General features: G+C 45.8%; 3 protein-coding genes and 1 long non-coding RNA gene across 6 annotated transcripts in view; 3 read left to right on the top strand and 1 right to left on the bottom strand.

Annotated features, from left to right (window-relative positions):
* Positions 1 to 2,262: 2,262 nt before the first annotated feature.
* NDUFB6 (NADH:ubiquinone oxidoreductase subunit B6) lies at positions 2,263 to 6,734 on the top strand. The gene is made up of 4 exons (XM_079959872.1): positions 2,263 to 2,538; positions 4,297 to 4,389; positions 5,348 to 5,392; positions 6,585 to 6,734. The coding sequence occupies exons 1-4, from the start codon at positions 2,305 to 2,307 to the stop codon at positions 6,648 to 6,650; spliced, it is 438 nt and encodes a 145-aa protein (XP_079815998.1). The 5' UTR covers positions 2,263 to 2,304; the 3' UTR covers positions 6,651 to 6,734.
* Positions 6,735 to 7,596: 862 nt separating this feature from the next.
* Positions 7,597 to 11,006, bottom strand: LOC307206551. The gene is made up of 3 exons (XR_013834327.1): positions 10,104 to 11,006; positions 8,025 to 9,292; positions 7,597 to 7,721 (listed from the first exon to the last, which is right to left on the bottom strand). It is a non-coding gene; the product is annotated as an uncharacterized lncRNA (long non-coding RNA).
* A 112-nt stretch (positions 11,007 to 11,118) lies between these two features.
* On the top strand, positions 11,119 to 17,270 carry TOPORS (TOP1 binding arginine/serine rich protein, E3 ubiquitin ligase). 3 transcript variants are annotated; one of them, XM_079959241.1, is made up of 2 exons: positions 11,119 to 11,498; positions 13,572 to 17,270. In XM_079959241.1, exons 1-2 carry the CDS (start codon positions 11,424 to 11,426, stop codon positions 16,527 to 16,529), a joined length of 3,033 nt encoding a protein of 1,010 aa, XP_079815367.1. In that variant the 5' UTR covers positions 11,119 to 11,423; the 3' UTR covers positions 16,530 to 17,270. The 3 variants fall into 3 exon arrangements, with proteins under 3 accessions (XP_079815367.1, XP_079815369.1, XP_079815368.1); XM_079959243.1 differs by lacking the exon at positions 11,119 to 11,498 and adding an exon at positions 11,623 to 11,748; XM_079959242.1 differs by lacking the exon at positions 11,119 to 11,498 and adding an exon at positions 11,629 to 11,751.
* Positions 17,271 to 21,924: 4,654 nt separating this feature from the next.
* The window catches only part of RIGI (RNA sensor RIG-I), a 35,008-nt gene continuing 33,175 nt past the window's right edge, over positions 21,925 to 23,757 (top strand). Inside the window, exon 1 of the mRNA XM_079959268.1 lies at positions 21,925 to 22,238. Coding sequence (XP_079815394.1) covers positions 22,133 to 22,238 — 106 coding nt within the window. The 5' untranslated portion in view covers positions 21,925 to 22,132. The remainder of the gene's footprint in view (positions 22,239 to 23,757) is intronic.

Here is a 23,757-nt window from a genome sequence, read left to right as displayed (position 1 = left end):
CAGATCAAGAAATGTTTTCTACCACAGACAACTTGGTTCCATCAGGATCTGGCATGTTTTGACCCAGATGGAAGAGGAGCAAGGAGCAGGAGCAGGGGGCGTATGGGACCCAGGGATGGTGGTCCTCCCCTTGGGATTCTAGATATTGGAGAGGGGGAATCAGATCTGCCAACTCGCTCCACTGGCCCTCCTGCAGAGCACAATACTGTGGTCAAGAACCCGGCATCATCTCCATAGGTGGGATCAGAAGCATCTGCCTAGACGCATGTGCAGCAGTCTTATAGGGCGAGAGACTCTCATGACAGAGCTTTCCCCATGTCTTTAAAACCTTGTGTCAACTGTTGGGACAGCTTTGTAGATTCCGTTGGGATCAGAACCTCTTGCATTGTCACGTACCTTGGAATCATGAAATCGGGATCTTATGCTTCTCACAGAGCCTGTGAAGCCTGTATAAAGATAATATATCTTACTCTCAAGTAAGAGCTGCTGTTGTCGTGTTTTGCAATCCGAAACATCTGGAGAGTGCCAGGTTGGGAACAGACGGAGAAATTAACGGACGTGTTTTTTAAAAACTTGTATTTTTAAGCAAAACATGGCCCCTTTACTGGCTTACCCCAGTTAAAAACCATCATGAAAATACTGGTTGCAATTCAACAATATAACAATGTATATAACACAGTCATACCTCGGATTACAGACACTTCAGGTTGTGCGTTTTCGGGTTGTGCACCGCACCGAACCAGGAAGTACCGGAACGGGTTACTTCCGGGTTTTGGCACATGCGCATGCAAAGAAGCACTAAATTGCACTTTGCGCAGAAGCACTGAATCACGACCCACGCATGTGCAAATGCGGTGCTGCGGGTTGCAAACGTGCCTCCCGCACGGATCATGTTCACAACCCGAGCGTCCACTGTACCTCGGGTTAAGAACTTAATTCGTTCTGGAGGTCCGTTCTTAACCTGAAACTCTTCTTAACCTGAGGTACCACTTTAGCTAATGGGGCCTCCTGCTGCCGCCGTGCCGTCAGAGCACGATTTCTGTTCTCATCCTGAAACAAAGTTCTTAACCTGAGGTACTATTTCTGGGTTAGCAGACCGAGGTACCACTGTATGCAAAACTTGATGGTCGCAGGTATAGGAGCAAGAAGTGAAATTCTGACTTTACATTGCCTCAGTTAGGGTGCTATTTGCCTGCTGCTTTCTGCAACAACAAAAAACTCATTTCAAAAAGAAAAAAACCAGCCCTGTCCCACTGCATCGTTTAATAACATATCCTTACAGAGGGAAATAGTCTATAGCATTCTGAAGGGTCGCTACAACCTTTGGTTCTAATCGCCAATGTTTTATGGATTCCTCCCCTTTTTTATTTTATTTCTTTCTCTTTTATGATTTTATTGTCTAAATTATGCCAGTAAAGGATGGATGGATGTTCTAATCCATTTATCAACTCGTCCCGATAGTTCAGCAAATCCAGCTTATTCCCACATTCTTCACAGCTCAAGCGCAACATGCCTACTCGGAAGAAAGCCCTACTGAACACACATCAGTGAGGCTTGGTGATTTGATGCTAAACAGCAAAACCAAAGCAAGTCTGGCTGCGGGTGATGCCATGAATTTGAATGTGATCAAGGCTCCTTGAAGAAGAAAGGTGGGGTGAAAATAAAATAAAATAAAATAAAATAAAATAAAATAAAATAAAATAAAATAAAATAAAATAAAATAAAATAAAATGGTGGGACGTAATAAAATAGAAATTAACATATAATACAATACAATACAATACGGGAGGAGACCGCAGACATTCAAGTGAGGCTCTTTTAAGTGATATACGGGAAAGCTCGGCTCTCTGCTCTGTTTGATCTGCTTCTGACGGATTCAGAGCCAGAAAAAGTGTAGAGCCATGCACAGCAGCAGAGAAGCCGTAGATTCCGGGGCAAAATGCGAACTTCCTACGCAAAGCAGGGAGCCGCCCTCCGTCCTGAAAAACCGGATAGAAAGACGTTACTGGGGTTTTCTTTTCACGCTTACTGCCTTTTGGATTCCCCAAAAAAATCACTTTTTTAATTAAAAAACCCACATTAAAAAGTACTGGGAGGGAGAAAGGTGCCTACGAAGAACCCCACCCGCATCGCCGGAAGTATAAAACCGTGTGTCACTTTACCCTTTTCTCCTTCTTCCTATCTCTATGGGGTCCTGCGGCGGCGGCGGCGGCGGCGGCGCGCGAGGGTGACGCTACTTCCTGTCCCTCGGTCGCTGTGCTGCTGCTGCTGCTGCTGCCCGCTGCCGGGCAAGGTCGTGTGGAGATGGCTCCTCCGGGCTCGGAGCTGGGCCGCGGCGGGGTCGTCCCTCAAGGGACGACAATGGGCTACACGGCCGACGAGAAGCTTCGCCTGGAGCAGCTGAGGGCGCTGCGGCGCCGCTGGCTGAAGGACCAGGAGCTGAGCCCCAGGGAGCCCGTCCTGCCCCCGAGGAAGCCCGGCCTGGTGGAAGGCTTCTGGGAGGGGTTCCTCAAGCCCGGCGGGCTCTGGAGGCAGCAGGTGAGGCGGGGAGGGAGGGAGGGAGGCCCAAGGGAGACTCTCTTTCCTCGCGGGTTTAGGTCAGGCATAGGCAAACTCGGCCCTCCAGAAAGGAACTAGAGCAAGTTCAAGAGGTCCCCAAAAGGAACTAATTCCCAGTTCACTGTGCAATGAACCACTTCGATTCACCTTCAGTTCACTGTTCAGTTGAAGTTCATCCAAATCAGGCATAGGCAAACTCGGCCCTCCAGATGTTTTGGGACTACAACTCCCATCATCCCTAGCTTGTTACATTGATAGACCAGTGTTTCCCAACCTTGTGCCTCCAGCTGTTTTTGAACTACAACTCGCATCATCCCTGACTAGCAAGACCAGTGGCAAGGGATGATGGGAATTGTAGTCCAAAAACAGCTGGAGGCACAAGGTTGGGAAACACTGTGATAGACCACCCTGGGGTGGTTTTGTTTCAATTATGTATCTTTGTGTTTTTATATTGTGATTTTATCCTATGAACCGCCCTGAGATGGGGAGCCACCGCAGAGAAGGCCCCGTTCTCGTGTTGCCACCCTCTGGACCTCTTGAGGAGGCGGCACATGAAGAAGGGCCTCGGAAGATGATCTCAGGGTCTGGGTAGGTTCATATGAGAAGAGGGGGTCTTTGAGGTATTGTGGTCCTGAGCGGTTTAAGGCTTTATAGGTCAAAACCAGCACTTTGAATTGGGCCCGGAAACTAGCTGGTGGTCAGTGCATTCAGAACCAGGATCGGTGTAATGTGCTCAAACTGCCACTGAATTCTGCACTAGCTAAAGTTTCCAAACCCTCTTCAGAGGCAGCCCTACATATAACGCCTTGCAGTAATCTAACCTTGAGGTTACCAGAGCATAGACAACAGTAGTCAGGCTATCCCTGTCCAGATAGGGGTGTAGCTGGGCCACCAGCCAGTGAGGCCACCTGAGCCTCGAGCAGCAACAAAGGATCCAGGAGTACCCCCAAGCTACGAACTTGCTCCTTCAGAGGAAGTGTAACCCCAGCAAGAGCAGGCAACCTCCCACCCATCCAGTCTAGGGAACCACCCACTAATTGTGCCTCTGTCTTATCTGGATTGAATTTTGGTTTGTTGGCTCTCATCCAATCCATTACTGAGACAAGACACTGGTCCAGCACTTCCACTGCCTCAGCTGCAGATGGAAAGGAGAAATAAAGCTGAGTGTCATTAGTATACTGCTGACCACCCCACCCAGCTGTTTCATGTAGTTACCTATTTGTTTGCTACATTTATAAACCCCTTTGGGTGGTTTTTGTTTTGATTATGTATTTCTCTGTTTTTATATTGTGATTATATCCTGTGAACCACCCTGAGACCAGTGGGTATGGGCTGGTGTACAAATTTAATAAATAATAATTTATCTTCCAAGGAGCTCAAGGCGGTGCATATGGGTTTCATCTTCACAACAACCCTGTTTATGTATTCATTTATTTTATTTGCCAATTTGCTTAGTGTGCAGTTATTTGTTTGTTTACTACATTTATAAGCCGCTTTTACCTTCCAAGGAACTTCTTGCAGATGTGCTGGACAAGAAGGTGTGAGGTTACAAGCCTTGCTGGAGTTTGTTCCTCCTATGACTAACCATGGTATATTGTGGCACTCGAAGTAGCCCAAAGTCTGGCGTGAATTAATCATAAACTATTTGTTTTAATGTTTATGAATGGAAAAAAATATTGTTTATATCAAAGTTCTTAAGATGTCAGGAACTAATAAGAAAAAACTGCTTATTTTTAGGTATTCAAAACCTACAAAGCTTCAAAGTTTCTTGTAGTTCGGCTCCTTATTCCTTTTTGGCTTGCCCACTATTACACCAAGTATCACCTAGCGGTATGTATTTTGTAGCATTTTGGTAATACAGCTTTGGGACCTAGCCATGAGCATAGATTTATGGATATACAATATATATAAGCACCTTTTCTGTGGTGCTTTTCTCCACATCCCCAACCTGCCTTTTGCTGAAAATCATAGGTTGCTGTTTAGAAACAGATGGCCAACTTCTTAAGCCCAGGAGGCTGGACTCCCTGTCTGTGTGACATCATTTTCCTCCAGTAACATCTTGGCTGTAAAGTTTAACTCCTGTCCCCCAGGTTTAAGGAACTGAAAGGTGCCTTGTAGCCAAGGCCAAGTCGCTGCCTGTAAACCTTCAAAATTTTCAGCATGATGAGCTTTGACATTTCTAGTTACTGGTTGGCAGATGAAGCTCCATACAGGCTCTTCCGTTTTTTCTTCTGCTGTCCTCCCACCCAGCTTAACAAGATTGTCAAAGCTGACTGCACTAACAGTACATTCAGTAGGTTCTTAGGCACACAGTACAAGGGGGATTGGTGTATTGGAAAAATATATAGTCAAACTTTTTTGATTCTTTTGCCATTAAAAAAATACCTTTGGCTGGCTAAAATTCCTCATACATACTGTTGCTTTTGATTTGGGTACTGTAGCTATACCTGCTCTACTTTTAAGCTGCTTTCTGAAGGTGTTTCGCCTAGAAAAGGGCAGTGTAAATAGCTAAACAAGTTCATATAATTTTGTGCTAATGCCAAAGATCAGATTGCGTCTTCCTGTTCATGGGAGTGTAGAGTTCTATTGGGATGTGTATGTTTTTCTCAGCTGTGGAGGACTTTGGCTCACTTAAGAGGGCACAATGAGCTTCGGCATAGCAAAATAGTTGCAAGCTACAAGGGACTGAAAAGCTATTGAGATGGGACAGGGTATAACAAAATGCCCAAAGAGCTTCCAGAATGGCGACTTCCCTTGGGATCCTTAAGGCTGCTATTTTCATTCACAGCGTCGGCCATACGGAATAGTCGAGACGAAGCCCAAGATATACCCAGTGAGTAAAATTTGCTTTTATTCCTTTGGCAGTCTGCTGTATAGAGAATTAATAAAGTGACTACGCAGAGCAGGAGTGGAGAACCTCAGACCTGAGGGATCAATGAGGCCCTCTGGGTCTCTCCATCCAGTCGTGTGTTATGGCCCATCAGGCCATATACATCACTGTTCCTGCTCTGCGGTTTCTAGTGCTTATGCCAGGCTGAAATATGTTCATGAACCGTGGTGATCCCTTTTGCTTGCTTTGGTGAAGGATCAGGAGAGTTTTGTGTGTGTATAGAGAAACTTCTGGCTTTTGTGTGACTGAAAGGTATCCTACTGGACAAAGGCACGTTGCTCTACCCATTTTTTACTGGCCAAGTCTGATTTTGCCTCCGACTACCCAACCTCCCACCCTGTCCTGCAGCTTCTGGAGGGCTGCCCATGAGAGAATGGGACCATTGAATTGAAAATGGTTACCTACCCTTTGTATGCAGGGTAAGGGAAAGCACAAAACCAGTAGCACATATTAAAACTTTTACCTATAGCTCATAGAATTGTAGAGCTCGAAGGACCATGAATGAGGGTATTCTCATCCAACTCCCTACAACCTTTCGGCCCACGTGTATAGGGCCCATGAAAACAGTGTGTTTGTTGTTTCTGTGGGGCTGGTGTAAATACACAAGAGTCCTTCTCTGTTCCTGGTATGAGAAATACAGTTCCAGAGTGAACATTTTCACTCACAGATAACAGGTTTGGAGTATACTCATTTCTCTGCTCTCGGAAGACTTTTTTTTATGGTACAGGTAAATTGCAACTTAACGCGCATTTAACTTGTGCACATCCAGCTTTATGCACTTGGCAATTTAAAAAAAATAATAAAGGGAGCAGGTACCCAAGAAAAAAGATTTTGGCAATCCCACCCGCCCTTGAACCCAATGGGTTTTGTCAATATACAATTTTGGGTTTAGGAGCTATCCCCGGGACACAACCCCATGTAAGTCAAGAGTTGCCTGTATAGCAAAGTATACGTGGTTTTGAAAGAGTGAGTTTAGTAAATCAGTTATATAGTTGGAATTTCTGATTTGCAAGAAAATATTTCCAAAATGTACAGAAATAGGAACAAAAGTGGTACTGAAGAAGGATGTGTACTTCATTCTGTGTCTAAAACAACTGTGTCACAACAAAAATTATGATTTCTTTTAACTTCTTAGGGTGACATAATTATGGAGACGGGGGAAGTAGTTCCCCCATTGGAAATACCCAGCAGCCATCATTAAGAGGCTCAAGAACTTGGAAAACTACAGATGCGTGTCTGTCTTCAGGATGTATCAAATTTAACAATAAAGATTACTTCCAGACTACTAGTACGGCTTTTCATTTTTGAAATAAACATATTATTTCTCTGACTTGCTGTTCAGAACAGTAATGGAACATCCCTGCACGGCACACAGCAGTGAACAATCTTACAAATTAATAGCATTTTCTGATAGCGTGGACTGCCTACTCCAAAGAAAGGGATGGCATGTGATAATGTGCTCAGGGTCTCTCAGTGCAATTCTTGTAGGTGTTGCTATTGAATTCACTCATTATAATTCTGGATGCAGGCCAAGGAGAGATTGCAGCTTGGCTTGTATTGGGGGGTGGAGGGGGGGGGGAAGAGCGCAGGCTTCAACCATCAGTTAAAACTATTCAGGTCATGAAGTGTAATACACAACAGTTTAACCAGCATTTAAAAACATGGCAGAATGAACTCATTTGATACCTGAACAAAGCCAAACAGAAAAAGAAACTAAAGCTACACTTTATATTTACATATAAATTATGCTGCCATAAAAAATCAAATAACCCTTTAAAATGACCTTATAAAGTATAGGAACTTTTATTACAAGGATTTGATAAGCATATACTTCTGCTTAATTGAGGACAATGTAAACTATTGGGATGGGGAGGAGTAAGAATGTTTCTTCAAAATCATGTACTGTCATTTGAGATTAGTCATTGGAAAATAGAGCTTTGGCTGGAATGCAGGATGTGCTGTTCAGATGTAGAGCGGCCCTTCATTTTGTTACTACTCACCTTTAATCTCTTAATAGATTATTAATATTGCATTGTAAATATTAATGATTATATTGCTTCCAGATATTCCAAGACTTCTGTGTCTGGGCTGTTAAAATAACTTCTGTGTATGATCACTGTCTTATTGAAATAAATCCAGCGAAAAAGTTTACAGCTTCATTGTTACCAATTTATTGCTTCAACAGTAGAATTCTATAATCTGTTTTGAACATGGAATTAAGGAGTGACCTCTCCACCTTAAAATAATGAGTTTGTCATTCAACCTACAATCCCTATACAGTGGTGCCCCACAAGACGAATGCCTCGCAAGACGGAAAACTCGCTAGACGAAAGAGTTTTCCGTTTTGGAGGTGCTTCGCAAAACGAATTTCCTATGGGCTCGCTTCGCGAGACAAAAATGTCTTGCGAGTTCCTGCGGGGTTTTTTTCCTCCCCCCCCCTTTTTCTAAGCCACTTATCTGATAAGCCGCTAAAAGCCTCTAAACCGCTAATAGCGCTAATCCGCTTCGCAAGACGAAAAAACCGCTAGACGAAGAGACTCGCGGAACAGATTCTTTTCGTTTTGCGAGGCACCACTGTATACATAAAGTTAGTGGAGTATTCTTAGGTGTGGCAAGTCTCTCTTTGTGCTTGGCTATCAGGCCTATTGCCACACTGACCCAAGTGGAAAGGAGAGATACAATGGTGAACTTGAGGCTATGCACACTCTTCTTACAGAAATTTCTCACAACAGACAGCAAGACCATGCTGAATGCTATCACTGTCAAACAGATTAGTAAACAGTGATCAACTCTAAACTTCAGGTTGAAGATCAGACTGGTTGTGACGGAAAAGGAAGATCAGCTCAGTTTTGGGAGAAGAAGAACTTCTCAAAGGAGGGAGAAGAGATGCAAACTGATTTGGAATTTTATTTATTCTTGCATTTCTTTCAAGTAGCTCAAGGTGGGAGACGGTTCACCTCTATTTCATCCTTACAACAGCTCCAGGATATTATTTGTTCCTTTCATTATTCACACATAAACCATCTTCAAGTGACTTAGAAAATTTATAAGCATAAAGGATGGTATAAAATACGAAAGAAGAGCAATGCATACAAATAAACCTATAAAAGATATGCAGCAAAACTTCAGCCAATATGTTAGGCTGAGAGGATGGCCAAGTTTCACCCTGCGTACTTCATGACTGAATGGGATTTGAACCTTTGTCTCCCAGATGGTAGTTTGACACTAAGCACTGCACATACTGTTTCTCTTTTTAGATTTCAGAAAGAGTAAAAGACATTAGGAAGCCTGGAAAAAACTACTGGATTTCATTCATTTTCACTATACATGTGATAAATCAGGTTTGCTGATAAAATCTGTTCAAAAGTGATCCAGATATTTAAAACAGGCTCTTTTAGGATGCCGACTTAAAGCCTCATGCTTGAAGTGAAATGTATCCGAATCGTGAAATGGAAGGGATCTGAACTCTAAAAGTTTCTTCTTAGTTGATATTAGCAGAGACAGGCATGTGAAAAGAGAACATTCTTTTTCATTGACTGAGAACAAAAATCCCTTCCAGGTGTTTTCTTGCTCTTATCCTTATTTGAGAAGTTTCAGTATTTTTGTATTTTTTTGTAAATCTTGCTAACTTTGAATTCAGATTCTTTTCACAACTCATTCCAGCCGCAATAAAACAACTGTGGATATCTTCACATTGCTGTGGCCTGTGGGAATGTTTTGCTGCTGAATGTCTCACAGATTCTGTGTTTCTGCGGGGTAGTCTTCCTTCAGCTGCCATTTGGCTGCTATTCGTGTTGCATAAATGACATATCCCCATGAAAGCAATACAATGGTGAGAAGAATCTGTTAAAGGCAGAATAAAATGGTGTTTATGGACATTTACATTTGACATGGGACGCTTGTTTCCAAGCAGAATAAAATGGCTTTTCTTAAGCAGCCCTGTGCTATACATTTTAAAGCAGTAAATGCATTAAACCACTTTAAATAGCCATGGCTTCTGCCAAAGGATGCTGGGAACTGTAGTTTGCTAAGGGTGCCAGGAATCCTTAGAGAAACCCCTATACAGCGCATAGTGCTGCAATTCCCAGAGTTCCCTGGGAAGGGAGACTGTGAAACCACCACATTGTATTTTTGCAAGGGAAACAGGACTCCCCTAACAACTCTCTGCACCCTTGCACTACAATTCTCAGGATTCACTGGCCGCAGCCCAAAAGTGCAGTGCAGCTGGGGCCAGTGCTCCAAATGAAAAACTTAACATTCTAAGTAAAGCGTGGTGCTGATAACACCATGGTTGCAGGTTCGATCCCCATATCGGACAGCTGTATATTCATTAATTCCAGTATTTCAGTGGGGTTGGACTAAATGATCCTCGGGGTCGTTTCCAACTCTTCAATTCTGTGAATTACAGCATATGCGCCCTTGGCCTGCGTACCCAGGAAACGTACATAGGATTGCAGCCCAGTAATGCAGGATCCTGCGCCTGTCTGCACAGCAACCAGCCTCATTGAGTGCAGCGGTGGTGGACACGCGACAGGATCGCAGCCCAAACCGCCGCCTACCAAACTTCCCGTTGCCACGAAGGGCGTCAGGAGCATGACTCCCTGCTTGATACGGAAGAGGCCAAAAAGAAACAGGGGCGCAACGGGCGCCTTACCAGCGAATATATCCACTCCAGCGTCCTCCGGCTGACTTGCGCCATTCTCGCGCTCCCTCCGACTCGCAACCCGCAGCGGAGTCTCGGGAAGTTGCGTGCACAGGAAAGGGAACCAGCGGCTGCGTCCCGGGGAGCCATTTTCCTTAAGGGAGCAAAGCTCTCAACCCGTCCTGTTGCTCGAGGGGCAACACTTTCCTCGGACCCCACGCGCGATCGGGACTCTCTCGCGCGCAGGAGAGGCGCCAACGGCTGCAAACCCGCCGAGAGTACCAGTCCCGGGGCTCAGCTCCTACCGAGCACGCCTGGCTCTGGGTTCGAGTTCTCCCTTCCCTGAAGAAGCATTCAGCATGCATATTGCTTTCAGGTCCCGCGCGGCGCTCCTTCCCGGGCTAAACTGTGCATAGGATCGCAGCTTTAAAACGCTTGCGATCCAATTATCTGGGAGCAAGCTTCGTGGAGCTCCGGGGCTTGCTTCCAAGGAGAGATGCTCCGGTTCCTGCGCCAAAAGGGAGCTTCGCTTCCCCGCTCGCTTGTGGTACCCGGACTCACGGCGGGCGCCTTTGGGGAAACGGTTTCTATATAGGAAGGCTTTGATTCCCCACTCATCCTTTTTTTAAAAAAGAATAGTGCCAAGAAGGCTCGCTGATCTATCTAATTCAATATCTGCATGGCTTTAAAACCTGGGTCTCCCGCGGTGATTGAACTACAACTCCCATCATCCCTATGTAACAGGACCAGTAGCAAAGGATGATGGGAATTGTAGTCCAAAAAGAGGCGGTGTTTGGGAGACACTGGCTTGTAGACGATTATTACACACGAAAGCTTATACTGTATTTAGTTGATCTTTAAGGAATTATTTAAAAAGATTTTTCCTCTTTCATCTTGTTATTTATTATGGCTTATAGACAGTAGATAGATAGACAGACAGACAGACAGACAGATAGATAGATAGATAGATAGATAGATAGATAGATAGATAGATAGATAGATATTAGAGAGAGAGAGGAGAGAGCTGCAAGGACGGGCTGGGAATTGGACGGGAAAAAACAAAACTGGGCAGAAACCGACATTATAAGGCTGGGGGAGGGGGGTTTCACTTGATTGACAGCAAACGGCCACGACTGTGGCGTCACTGGGGGGGAAGGGGTCTGTGGGTGTGAGAGAGAGTGAGTGATATAAACCAACGCAGGGGTAAATTTCAGTTTTCCTGTTAACCCGGAAAGGGAAGAGGTTGCGTATCCGGGTCGGCCAGGGCCAGAGCCGTCCTGAGGAGCCGCCGCCGCCGCCGCCGCTGTCGCCCAACGGCCGCCTTCGACGCCGATGGGTGACCCGCGGGAGCTTCGCAGCCGAGCCTCCGGGGCCAACGGCCCCCGGCGCCAGAGATCGAAGGCTCAGGTGAGCGTTGGGCTGGGGGGGGGGGGAGAGAGAGAGAGAGAGAGAGAGAAGGTCGGGTCATCCGGGCACTCCGCTTCCGTTGCCCCCCCCCCACCTCCCTCCGCTGTTAACGGCACACGGCCTGTCAGTCGTCCCGGCGCTCGCTCGCTCGCTTTTCTCGTCTCGCGCCTGCGCCTGGATGCTCCTTGGCTTCCCTGGGTCGCCGCTGTCAGTCTAAGGTTCCCCCCCCCCTCGCCCTCCCCTTGGGAGTGTGGTAGGTGGTGGGGAGAAAGTGGGGGTTTGGTTAAAATTATTGTATTTTAATAGTTTGGTGGAAGCCGCCCAGCCTGGCTGGGGAAACCCAACCAGTTGGGTGGGGTATAAATAAATAAATTGTTGTTATTGTCATTATTATTGCTCGACTCAACACTACTCTCATTATTATGTACAGGAAATACAATGTATATGCCGTAAGGAAACCAGAAATATATATTACCAATAATATATATAACCAATCACATTATATTATATTATATTATATTTATATTATATTACATTACATTACATTACATTACATTACATTACATGGGGGGGGGAGGTTGCTCCAGCCACTCTTGGTGCCTTCCTGAATATATATCAGTACAGTGGTGCCTCGCAAGACGAAATTAATCCGTTCCGCGAGTCTCTTCGTCTTGCGGTTTTTTCGTCTTGTGAAGCACGGCTATTAGCGGATTAGCGCTATTAGCGGCTTAGAAAAAGGGGGGAAACTCACAAGAACTCGCAAGATGTTTCGTCTTGCGAAGCAAGCCCATAGGGAAATTCGTCTTGCGAAGCACCTCAAAAGACGGAAAACTCTTTCGTCTAGCGAGTTTTTCGTCTTGCGAGGCATTCGTCTTGCGGGGCACCACTGTACATAATAAAACACTAAACCTTGAAATTCTTCCCTATACAGGGCTGCTTTCTAAACATTATATAGTTACTCACCTGTCATCAATGTCACTATCATCATTATGTACAAGAAACACAATGTGCGTAAGGAAACCAATGATATATATAACCAATATATAACCAGTCATATAATATATATTGGGGGGGGGAGTCGCCCCAGCCACTCTGGTTGGCTTTCAACAAATTAAGCACAGTAAAGCATCAAACATTAGAAGCCTCCCTATACAGGGTTGCCTTTCAGATGGCAGATTTATTTCCTTGACATCTGATGGGAGGGCGTTCCAAAAAATGTAAAACAAAATATTAATATTCTCAGCGAAAACCAGCAGCTTAAAAAGTCGCTGAACCTCATAGAGCTTCCACACATCTGAATTGGTGTTTTAAGGAGGCTCCAGAAGTAGTGCAGGGAAGGCAAAAGCACTGACTAGGCTTTGGGGAAGAAAGTGGGCAAATTGTAGGACCCTGTCAGAGCCCTCAAGCCTCCTTCCCAAAGTCGGGCACATCGTTTACACAGCTTTGGGGAGGCAGCATGATGCTGAGAACTGACTGCCCAAAATGCCTTGAGGGCTGCATGTGCCCCTTAGGCTGTGTGTTGGGCCACCTTGTGCTAAGGGCTTTCGTGTTGACCAAAGCACCAAACTTTGAAATGACAGCTGTCAAGGGCCACTCCTTTAACAGACACATTATTTAGATAATGTTGATGCAGTGTTGTATCCTGTGTTGTGGCTTCACTGCTGCCTCTCTCTTCTTTGCGCTTTTTCTCCCTCTGTGCTTTGCCATCCTGGTTATGGAGACATGGAATATGTTTCTTCTGCTGTCGGTATAGAAACTGTTTGGACTGGTAAAGCAGGGATGGCGTTCTCTGCTTCATCAGCCAAAAATAGCTTTCTGCAACTGTGGACTTAACAGAACAGGTATGAGAGAATGGTGCATGGCCTAGGGATAATGATAGAGGACTGTTTCCAGGGCTGCAGGCCAGATTAAGCTCATGGACCAGAGGTTCACCTTCTCTGTGGTTGGAGGTTCAGTTGGCTGACACTGTGTAATTTCACTTCCAGCTAACTCAGCACTGATTTGGATCATTGATTTGGATCACAGATTGCTGAGTGCACGTGGATCATTGCCTCTCTTTTTTCTTATTTGCAGAATGTGGCATCGGTGACAGAAGACTTCACGGTGGATCGCTGTTCACCCAAAGTTGGCACCAATAAGCTGCATCAGACAATGTCCTCAGATTCCTCACCAGACTCCAAGTGTCCGATCTGCCTGGACCAGTTTGAAAATGTGGCCTACTTGGACCATTGTTGGCATAAGTTCTGCTTTCGTTGCGTGCAGGAGTGGTCCAAAAACAAGGCCGAATGCCCGCTCTGCAAACAGCCTTTCCACTCCATTGTGCACAGCATGAGATCGGAAGATGACTTTAAGGTTTATACAGTCCGGCCTTCAGACACGGACTATTTTGCTAATCCTGACGGGAGGCGATTCCGTTACTGGACAACTTTAACAAGGGAGCGCCGTACGTCAGCTTATCCCCGGAGAAGTTCCTCTTCTCGAACAACGGTATCGCCTCCAGACAATGGGATTTTGTTTGAAGGGTTATCCAGCCAGACGACGAGGCAGAGAAATGCAGAAATGCAGCAAATGATCAGGCGTCTAGCTTCGAGGCGACAAGCCTGTTTAGAAGGCAGGTCCATGCGTCAGATTCAAGAACAGGAGATAATCAACTTCCGAAGAGCTCTGTACCGCTCTGGCACACGTGTCAGGAGCATCGAGGACGGAGGGCGCTATAGAGACATATCGGCTGAATTTTTCCGCAGGAATCCTGCCTGCCTCCATAGGCTTGTTCCATGGCTAAAGCGTGAGCTCACAGTCCTGTTCGGCGCTCATGGGTCTCTGGTCAACATTGTGCAGCATATCATCATGAGTAATGTGACCAGATATGATCTGGAGAGCCAGGCATTTGCTGATGACTTAAAGCCTTTCTTACTTCATCGCACGGTGCACTTTCTGCACGAATTCATCAGCTTTGCCAGATGCCCCTTTAACATAGAGGCATACGATCAGCATGCAAATTATGATTGCCCTGCTCCATCCTACGAAGAAGGGAGCCGGTCTGATTCCTCCATTATTACAATCTCTCCAGATGAGGCAGATGCTCAAGAACCAGACCATAGTTCCTTTGCAGCTGGTATTGGTCAGGCACCATGGGACGATGAGACGCCTGGTCCATCGTACTCCACTTCAGAGCAGGTTCGTGCCGCTGTATCTACTGCTTTGGACACTTCGGAAAGCTCTGATGGAGAGCCCTCTGCTAACCCAATTGAGTTGCAGGCTCAGTTACCAGCTATCGTGGAGATGAATGGTGACAGCTGCGATTCCTCCGACAACTGTGTTATTGTTGGCTACGTGAAGCCGTTAGCAGAGAGAACGCCCGAACTAGTGGAGCTGTCTTCCGACTCTGAGGAATCTGCTGGCAAGAAAAGCGAAGATGTGAAGGCAGTGCAGCCCATCCAGTATCACAGTTTTAGTGACACCGATGCCAGTGGGTCCGCATCACCGTTCTCCATTGGGTCTGGAAATGGGAGCACCAGTTATAAAGCCAGCGTATCCCTATCCAATAAAAGGAAATCCAAAAGGAGTGAAAAGGAGGGCAGTAGTACAACCAGAGAGCCAGCTACCCAATCTTGGCTACAAAGCTCCCCTACAAAAAGAGATGGTGACGATGACTACAGTTTATCCAAAAGGAGGAAATGTGAATCACATTCGCGTAGCAGAGAGCATCGTGGCCTGAAAAGCAAGAGGAAGCATCGCAGTATGGAGAAACGGAAAAGGAAAAGAGACAGTAGCAGACATAAGCATAGGAAGGACAAGAAGCGGTCAAGAACCCGAGACAAGAGTCTGTCTCGGAAAAGCCAAGCTCTTTCTGTGAGTAGTGAGAGCATTGAATCTAGAGATCTAAGCCGTTCTAGATCACACAGCAACGACAACAGCAAAAGCAGATCAAAGAGCAAAGACAGTGATTACTACGTAAGAGACAGTTACGTAAGAGACGCCAAGTACAAATGGGAGTGCACCATTTACAGCAGAAATTCGGCCCGAGATGGGTATGAATCATCTTACAGGAGAAGGATTCAGGCCAGAGCTCGGTATTCAAGGCAGTCTGCCAGCCCTGACTACAGAATGCAGTCCTTTTCTGAACGGATGAATACTCGAAACCTAAGAGGTGACAGAGAAAGCAGGTATTACTATTATGAGAGACGCAGATCAAGAAGTCGCTCCAGCAGCAGGTCGAGGACTCCTCCCAGAGGGCCCGAGAGAGTGCGATCTGAGAAGCCCAGCGGGAAAAGGAAATATAAAACCCGTCACCTGGAGAGTGCCCACGCGGGAAGTGAGGAAGCCTCTTCGGCAAAAGATGCAAGCGCCCTTGAAAAATACAAGGGCTTTGACAAAAAGAAAGAGAGCTTTTCGGACAGACAGCCTGAGGCCGAGAGTCAGCACAAGAGAAGGATGCAAATATCAAGGAGCCCAAGCGTGGAGATTATTTATGAAGGGAAAGCCACTGAAATGGCAAGGCATCATAAAAAGAAGAGGAAAAGAGAGAGGAAGCCACGCAAGAACCACATTGACCCTTCCCCGTTTTCTTCTCCGGTGGTAATAACAATTGACAGTGACAGTGATAAGGACACTGAGATCCAGGAGAACACAGAGTATGAAAGTAGCATTTCCTGGAGTCCTACAATCCCGCAAAATGAGAGAGAGGCAGAGTCTCCTTCGTCGCTCTTGGAAGCCAGAGACTGTAATTATGACAGAGTTGATGAACTGGAAAGTGCGGACAAGGACAGCATTGTCACTTCAACTACTAGGACGGTGGTAGAAGATGTGACTTCAAATGGGGATGTACAGCCGCAAGGAGCAGCCAACGGACACACCCCTACTTTGACAGACTGTGGTACTTCATCTAGCATAGGAAATCAGCCTAGCAGTGTAGAAGCTGAATCTGCCAGCCTGTTGCCAACCACCAGAGCGCCTTTGCTGTTAAGGATCTCAAGGAAACTTATTATTGAACATTCATGTCAATTGGACTTGTCAGAGCAGAACGTATAACTCCTAAGACAGAACTGTTTTTGAACGAGGATGTTTCCCGCCCCCTACCCCCAATCAGACTTTTCGTGAAAGTGACAAACCTTCTCATGGTTTCTGTGCTAAGAATTATGAAATCACTTATGCATAAAGAAGGTCTTGTCCTCCCATTTTTATACATAAGCCCAAGAAAGCAGAACATCACTAATCTCCAACCCCCTTCCCCATTTGATTTTATGTTTCCTGTGTCACAAAATCATACTGTTCCTCTCCCTGCCCCCCCCCCCCCCCGCCGGCCACCCCTGTAATATAAACCCTCTGGTATCTCATAGCTTTTTAATATGTAATGTTAGGAAATAAATTCAGGTTTAATTTTGCCATGTCCTTGATCTGCTTAGATTGACTTTGCTTTGTGCCATTGATTCTCCACTTTAATGGATCTCTTGCAGACCATATTCTTTTTGCTGCTACTGCCCTCCCCTTCCCAGCTCCTCTCTTCCTGTGCTGCTTCATGCACTCTAGGTGGTACCCAACAAAGTCACACTCAAGAGTAGACCCATTGAAATCGATTAACATTTCAGTAGCTCTATTCTGAATATGATTAACATTGGCTACCACCCTTTTGAAAGCAGTGGGCTGCTGGATCCAGACCTGAGGTACCCTACCCCACCAATAAAGATCCATGGTTGTTAAATAATCTTGATTCAGGCTGCCCTTTGAGCAAGTATTTCATAGGAGTTCCAATAAAGACGTTCCTGAAATCTATTATGTTTACCGTCTACACGCTTGTTTGCTTTCCAGTTTGCGAAAGCTGACCACACATTGAATATTGCCAGATATTGGTTATCTTAAAAACAAAACTGCAGAATTTGTAGATCATCTAGCAGTGTCATTCCTCAATGATGGGAGACGAAGAAATAGTGATTTCCTGTTATTTAAGTGGACTGCCAGCCGAGGATGTAAGGGGAGAAGACATGAGAGCTCTGGTTTGGAACCAGCGAAAGGTCCTAAAAGGTTTCGTTGGCTATTCCCCATGAGCAGATCTTGCAAAGTGATGTTTGTGTCGGCTGCTGATGCTGCACAGCAAAATGAGCTGTTTAGAATGAATAGTTAACTTCAGATGTGGGAAAATTGGGTTGGTCTATAAAAGAGAAATGAAATAGATTTTATACTAAAATACAGAAGAGTGATGTCTTCTTAATTTGCCAGGTTTTTGAGGGGAAATGTGTGTACATCCTATGGAGCAAATGCAGGCTCCTTGGCTTCAGCGATAGCAACGCTAAGCCTCCGAAGCGCAGAGGGAGCAGTCCCTCCGTTCTCCAAAGGCTTCGCGTTGCTTTCTCTGAAGCCTGGAGAGTGAGAGGCGTCAGTGCGCACTGACCCCTCTCACTCTCCAGGCTTCAGGGATAGCCCCGCGCAGCCCCTCTGGCAGGGAGAGGCTGCACGGGGCTATGGCTTCTTTAGCCTGTACGCTGCTCTTTGGGGCTGGGGGGGAAATAAGATTTTTTTTTCTTGATTCCCCCCCCCCTAAAAACTAGGTGCGCCCTATGGTGCAGTGTGCCGTATGAACCAAAAAATACGGTAAGACTCCTTGTGCAGCTCCCACTGAAGGATTTGTAGTGCCACACCGCAGTCCTGGATTTGCACAAAGTCAAAGCGGAGCCCTGTTGGAGGATTTCAGGTGTTTCATCTCAATCCTGGATTTGCATGAAGTCAGGGTGGCACTAAGACAAGCCGCAGAACCATTGGGAATAAGATGGGAGAGACAGTGAGGGGGGAAGTGGTGATTTTAAACAATGGCAGAAGTTTGGGTAGAGTGAGCAGGGGGTGACACGGGGAAGAATGCCAGTTTAAAACAAGGTTGAGTTCAATTAAGGAGTTTGGAAAGGCTCTCTTGCATTAGCTTTCTGGTGTTGGGTTCTATGTAGTACCCATCTCTTCTAGTTCTCTTTGTTAAAACCTTTTTTCTTTTTAAGGAACAACCCCTCAGTGTCCCCCCCCCCATCCTTTCTTTACTCAAACCTCTGTGGTTATTTAAAACCACAGTCCTCCGTCTCAGTCCCTTTGCCTGAAAGTTATCCTCTGAGTACAGCAAGGAAGGAGAGATGCTGAAAGGGTGGGAAATGGCCTTTAAAAACTTATTTGATTGCTCACCTGCCTCTCGTGAGACTGAAAAAGGATGAGGAGTCCTCAGGTATTCCATAGTACTTTCTTGCATATGTATTTCACTCCTGGTGTTCTGTGTTGCCTTCAACGCAAAGTTCCAGATTCAATGTACTAATTTAGAAACCAAAATGAAACAAAAAAAAGCACCCATATACTGTAGGTACAGCATCCTGCAGATGAACTTCACCTTTGCTAACTGAGCAAGTTAACTTACAGGATTCTATTTATCTTAAAGATAAATCAGCAAGGGGCATGTACACAAAGGGGGCTTCACAATAAATGCATGGAAATTGCAATGGGGTCGGGAAGGTGAAAAGCAAGCTTAGTAGTTGCATGGGGTAGGAATAGGAAGTTATTGGGGGAGCAGGGGATGGGAGAGTGGAGCAGGCAGGAGCACCACCCCATTTCTTAAATAATGCTAGAAGCTTTCAAGACTGAATATTAAAACGCTCTGAAATTACAGAAGAAATATTAGAACAGTCGTTCAGACCTGCTGTTTATATGGCCTAGTGATTTCATTTCCCACCTCCCCAGGTTCCTTCTGTCTTGCAGATGGTAAAACATTATGAAGGCCAGTGATTGTTTAGTCCATACAAATGAATACTTTTTGATTTTGGACAAAAAACTATAGAGAGAGAAAGAGATGAAACTTGGCAGCTTTTCCTATGATGAATGAATGGAATTAAGAGCCAGATTATACTTTGTGCGATAAAATTGTCTAATCCTAATGGGTCATCGCTTGCCTTCAAAGACCATGAATCTCTTGCATTTTGGAAATTTTGCAAAGCAGTGTTTTATCCTGCCTATCCATACATGCCTAGGAGACTTGTATTTTTTTGCTTGGTACACAGTATTTAGGAGCTGCATTCTTTTTTGTTCCCTTTGGGTAATTGTGCAAAACTAAAAACTTTCCTGTTTAAAACAAATAAGTGAATTCATAGTGGTGTGTCTGCTGCTATTGCAGTTTCTGCATCAGATATTATAACAACACTTGGCTCGGAAAGCTGGAAATGTATGCAGTTTCTGTTTCCATTTCTCAAGATGCAGGGAAGAGTGAATTACTGAAGTGGGAACCTGCCTGCTCCTTAAATTTTGTAATAGGGCTGCCTGTCGCGAATTCCTCGCGGCGCTTTTAGCAGAATGCTCAGAGTCCCGGGTTCAGTATTATTTATTGTGAGCAAAATATATATACAAGTATCTACAGAAGCAGTTTGTATAATCAGACAGAGTACCTGGCTGCACCTTGAGGCAAAAGGAAACTCCAGAATCATCTACATCACTCCACCACCACCACTATTGGACAGGCTTTACCTTTAAACCGGTGACAGCCAATCACATTACTGCTGAGTCATTCCACAGAGAGTATTGCATCAGCCTGCTGCAAACTGAAGCCTGCAGACTTGCTTACACAGCATCCTGTAAATCCCAACTGTGTGAGAAATGCAAATCTAAAGCCCCCTTTGGTGGATATGGGTCTTAGCCATAGCTTGGAAATTTTTGGGACACCACAGTAGTGTGCAGATCATGGTACATGGCACATGTTGACGATGTGCTAAATTTTCATAACATTTCCTTTTGGGAGACATTCCTCCTTCCCTCGGTTCTGGCTAAATTTGTGGCTCCAGGTATCTGCTGCTTCTCCAAGGTTGTGGTTGTGGCAATGTCATCTTGGGGGAAGGTGTTGTGCAGGGAAAGACAGGGAGGTAGCAGTAGGGGATTCAAGTGGTGGTGAGACCAGAAGACACAGAGGACTCCTCACCCTGCACCCATCCTAATAAACCAGGTTCCTGCAATTATTCAGTTAGTGGGAGGATTCTGCAGTATTGGAATGGTTTAATACAGGGCTGCTACAAAAGATAGGAAGAACAGAAGCTGTCTTGTACCAAGGCCAATCCTTAGGAACATGAGAAGGAGAAAGTCCAGCATCCTATTCTATCTCAAGCTACAGGGAACCAGGCAGAGGGCCTTCTCGGTAATGGCACCCGCCCTGTGGAACCGCCCTCCCATCAGATGTCAAGGAGATAAACTATCTGACTTTTAGAAGACCTCTGAAGGCAGCCCAGTTTAGGGAAGTTTTTAATGTTTGATGTTTTATCAATATTATTAATATTCTACTGGGAGCCTCCCAAAGTAGCTGGGTTATAAATAATTTATTATTATTATTATTATTATTATTATTATTATCAAGGGCCAGCCAGATGCCTAAGGGAAGTCTACAAGCAGGACCTGAGGGCAACGATTTTCTTCTCACTTGTGATTTCCAGCAGCTGCTATTCAGAGGTGCATCGCCTCCAACACTGGAGGTACAAGATATGATTATTGATCCGTCAAGTTCACTTTTATTTCTACTGCAGGTGTGTCTTCAGTCCTACCTGTATGTTCGCAATGGGCTGAATACTTCCAGCAGGTAGCTATGAAGGGAACAAGCTTGTTTTCTCCTGCTCCTGAGGCTAGGGCTCAAACCAACGTCTTCAAGTGACAAGCAAGGAGATTCTGACAGTTGTTGTTCAACGGTGCAGACGTTTCCCTCAAATGCTCAAAAATTATTGGAAAGCATTTAAAATACAGTGGTACCTCAGGTTACATACGCTTCAGGTTACAGACTCCGCTAACCCAGAAATAGTACCTCGGGTTAAGAACTTTGCTTCAGGATGAGAACAGAAATCGTGCTCTGGTGGCGTGGCAGCAGCGGGAGGCCCCATTAGCTAAAGTGGTGCTTCAGGTTAAGAACAGTTTCAGGTTAAGAACGGACCTCCGGAACGAATTAAGTACTTAACCCGAGGTACCACTGTATTCAATTAACTGAGATTCTGCCTCCCTCTCAACAGCAACAGTAGCCTGTCTCCCCCCCCCCCATGTCCTCTTTGTGTCCCCATGATCACCCCAAAAAATCTCAACAACCTTTTGGGCCGATTTCTCCAAATGTTGCTCAACAACTTTGAGGATGCCCCCCTAACAAAAATCCTGGATACGCACATGTCCCGCCAGCCCGCCCCCGCCCCCCCAAAATTGCTGTGGATGAAACTGCTCTTAAAAGGACATTTGCCAGGTGTGATTGTAATTTGGGGAGGGAGGAACCCCTTTTCGAAACGCAGGGTGCGCCCCTTCTTGGCTGCCTCCTTCCCTGCCCCCGCCGCCGCCCACACGGACCAACCGCATCCCAACTTTCGGTTTCCAATTCGTCACTTTCGATTCGTGCTTTTTGCCGGCGGGGCTTCCCTGTCCTTCCTCGGCCCGTCAGCTGACTTCGAGGAAATGCAGGCACGCCGCCCTCTATAAAGCGCGGAGTCGCGGGACTGTGCCCGGGCCAGTGGTGGAAGAAGGGCTCGCGTCCTGCCCGCTGGCTCCGGAACTTGCAACTTTACGCAGCTTTTTTTATTTATTTTGCAATATTTAATTTGCGCCAGTCGCGCTGGTGGAGGAGGAAAGGCGCTTGCGAAAAGGGCTGGAGAGAGATCGGCATGAGCGAAGAGGAGAAACGGAGCCTGCTCTGCTATCGGCATTATATCGTGGAGACGCTGAAGCCTGCCTATGTCGTGAGCTACATGAAGGATTGGCTCAGCGATGGTGAGTCACTTGCAAGATGCCTTGTTTGCCTGCCTTTCCCGATGCACTTACTGGAGAGCAGGAAGCGGCAATGGTATAATAATAATTAATAATGTATTATTTATACCCCGCCCATCTGGCTGGGTTTCCCCAGCCGCTCTGGGCAGCTTCCAACAAAATATTAAAATACAATAGTCTATTAAATATTAAAAGCTTCCCTAAACAGGGCTGCCTTCAGATGTCTTCTAAGAGTCTGGTAGTTGTTTTTCTCTTTGATATCTGGTGGGAGGGCGTTCCACAGGGCGGGCGCCACCACCAAGAAGGCCCTCTGCCTGGTTCCCTGTAACTTGGCTTCTCGCAGTGAGGGAACAGCCAGAAGGCCCTCGGCGCTGGACCTCAGTGTCCGGGCAGAACAATGGGGGTGGAGATGCTCCTTCAGGTATACTGGACCAAGGCCGTTTAGGGCTTTAAAGTTCAGCACCAACACTTTGAATTGTGCTCGGAAACGTACTGGGAGCCAATGTAGGTCTTTCAAGACTGGTGTTATGTGGTCTCGGCGGCCGCTCCCAGTCACCAGTCTAGCTGCCGCATTCTGGATTAGTTGTAGCTTCCGGGTCACCTTCAAAGGTAGCCCCACATAGAGCGCATTGCAGTAGTTCAAGCGAGAAATAACTAGAGCATGCACCACTCTGGCGAGACAGTCCGCGGGCAGATAGGGTCTCAGCCTGCATACCAGATGGAGCTGTTAAACAGCTGCCCTGGGCACAGAATTGACCTGTGCCTCCATGGACAACTGTGAGTCCAGAATGACTCCCAGGCTGCGCACCTGGTCCTTCAGGGGCACAATTACCCCATTCAGGACCAGGGAGTCCTCCACACCTGCCCGCCTCCTGCCCCCCAAAACATTACTTCTGTCTTGTCAATATTAAACCTCAATCTGTTAGCCGCCATCCATCCTCCAACCGCCTCCAGACACTCACACAGGACCTTCACTGGTTCTGATTTGAAAGAGAGGCAGAGTCGGGTATCATCCGCATACTGATGAACACCCAGCCCAAATCTGACAGCGAGGAAATCTGGCTTGGGTAGTGGTGTTTTTAAAGAGTGTCGAAATAGTTCCTGATAGCCCAGCGTCCTTGCAAATGGCTGTAAGCCCAGATGCCATTGTAGTGCATGGATGCTGGTCTGTTGGACTTGGGCCAGGAAGATAAGGCAAATTAAGTGTACATTATTATTATTATTATTATTATTATTATTATTATTATTATTATTATTTTCTCCTGATTTTAAAACCTCTAAGAAGGTTTTAAAAAAGTATCAAGGGAGCACACTAATTGGTTGCTAGAGGAACTCACTGCCGCAGGATTTGTTGGGGGCCACTAGCTAGCTTTTATTTATTAATTTTTTTAATTAGAGTTTATAAAGATAAATACAAAAATTATTGTCACATATCTTTTTTTCCTTCTTTTTTTTGTCCAAACTGAAACATTAATCCAGAAGCAGAAAAGGGAAATAAAAGGGAGGGAGAGAGATAAGGAAT

This window comes from Podarcis cretensis, assembly GCF_951804945.1.
Source record: "Podarcis cretensis genome assembly, chromosome: 17".
In the NCBI taxonomy this organism is placed as follows: Eukaryota; Metazoa; Chordata; class Lepidosauria; order Squamata; family Lacertidae; genus Podarcis; species Podarcis cretensis.
This window is presented reverse-complemented; position numbering and strand designations above follow the sequence as displayed.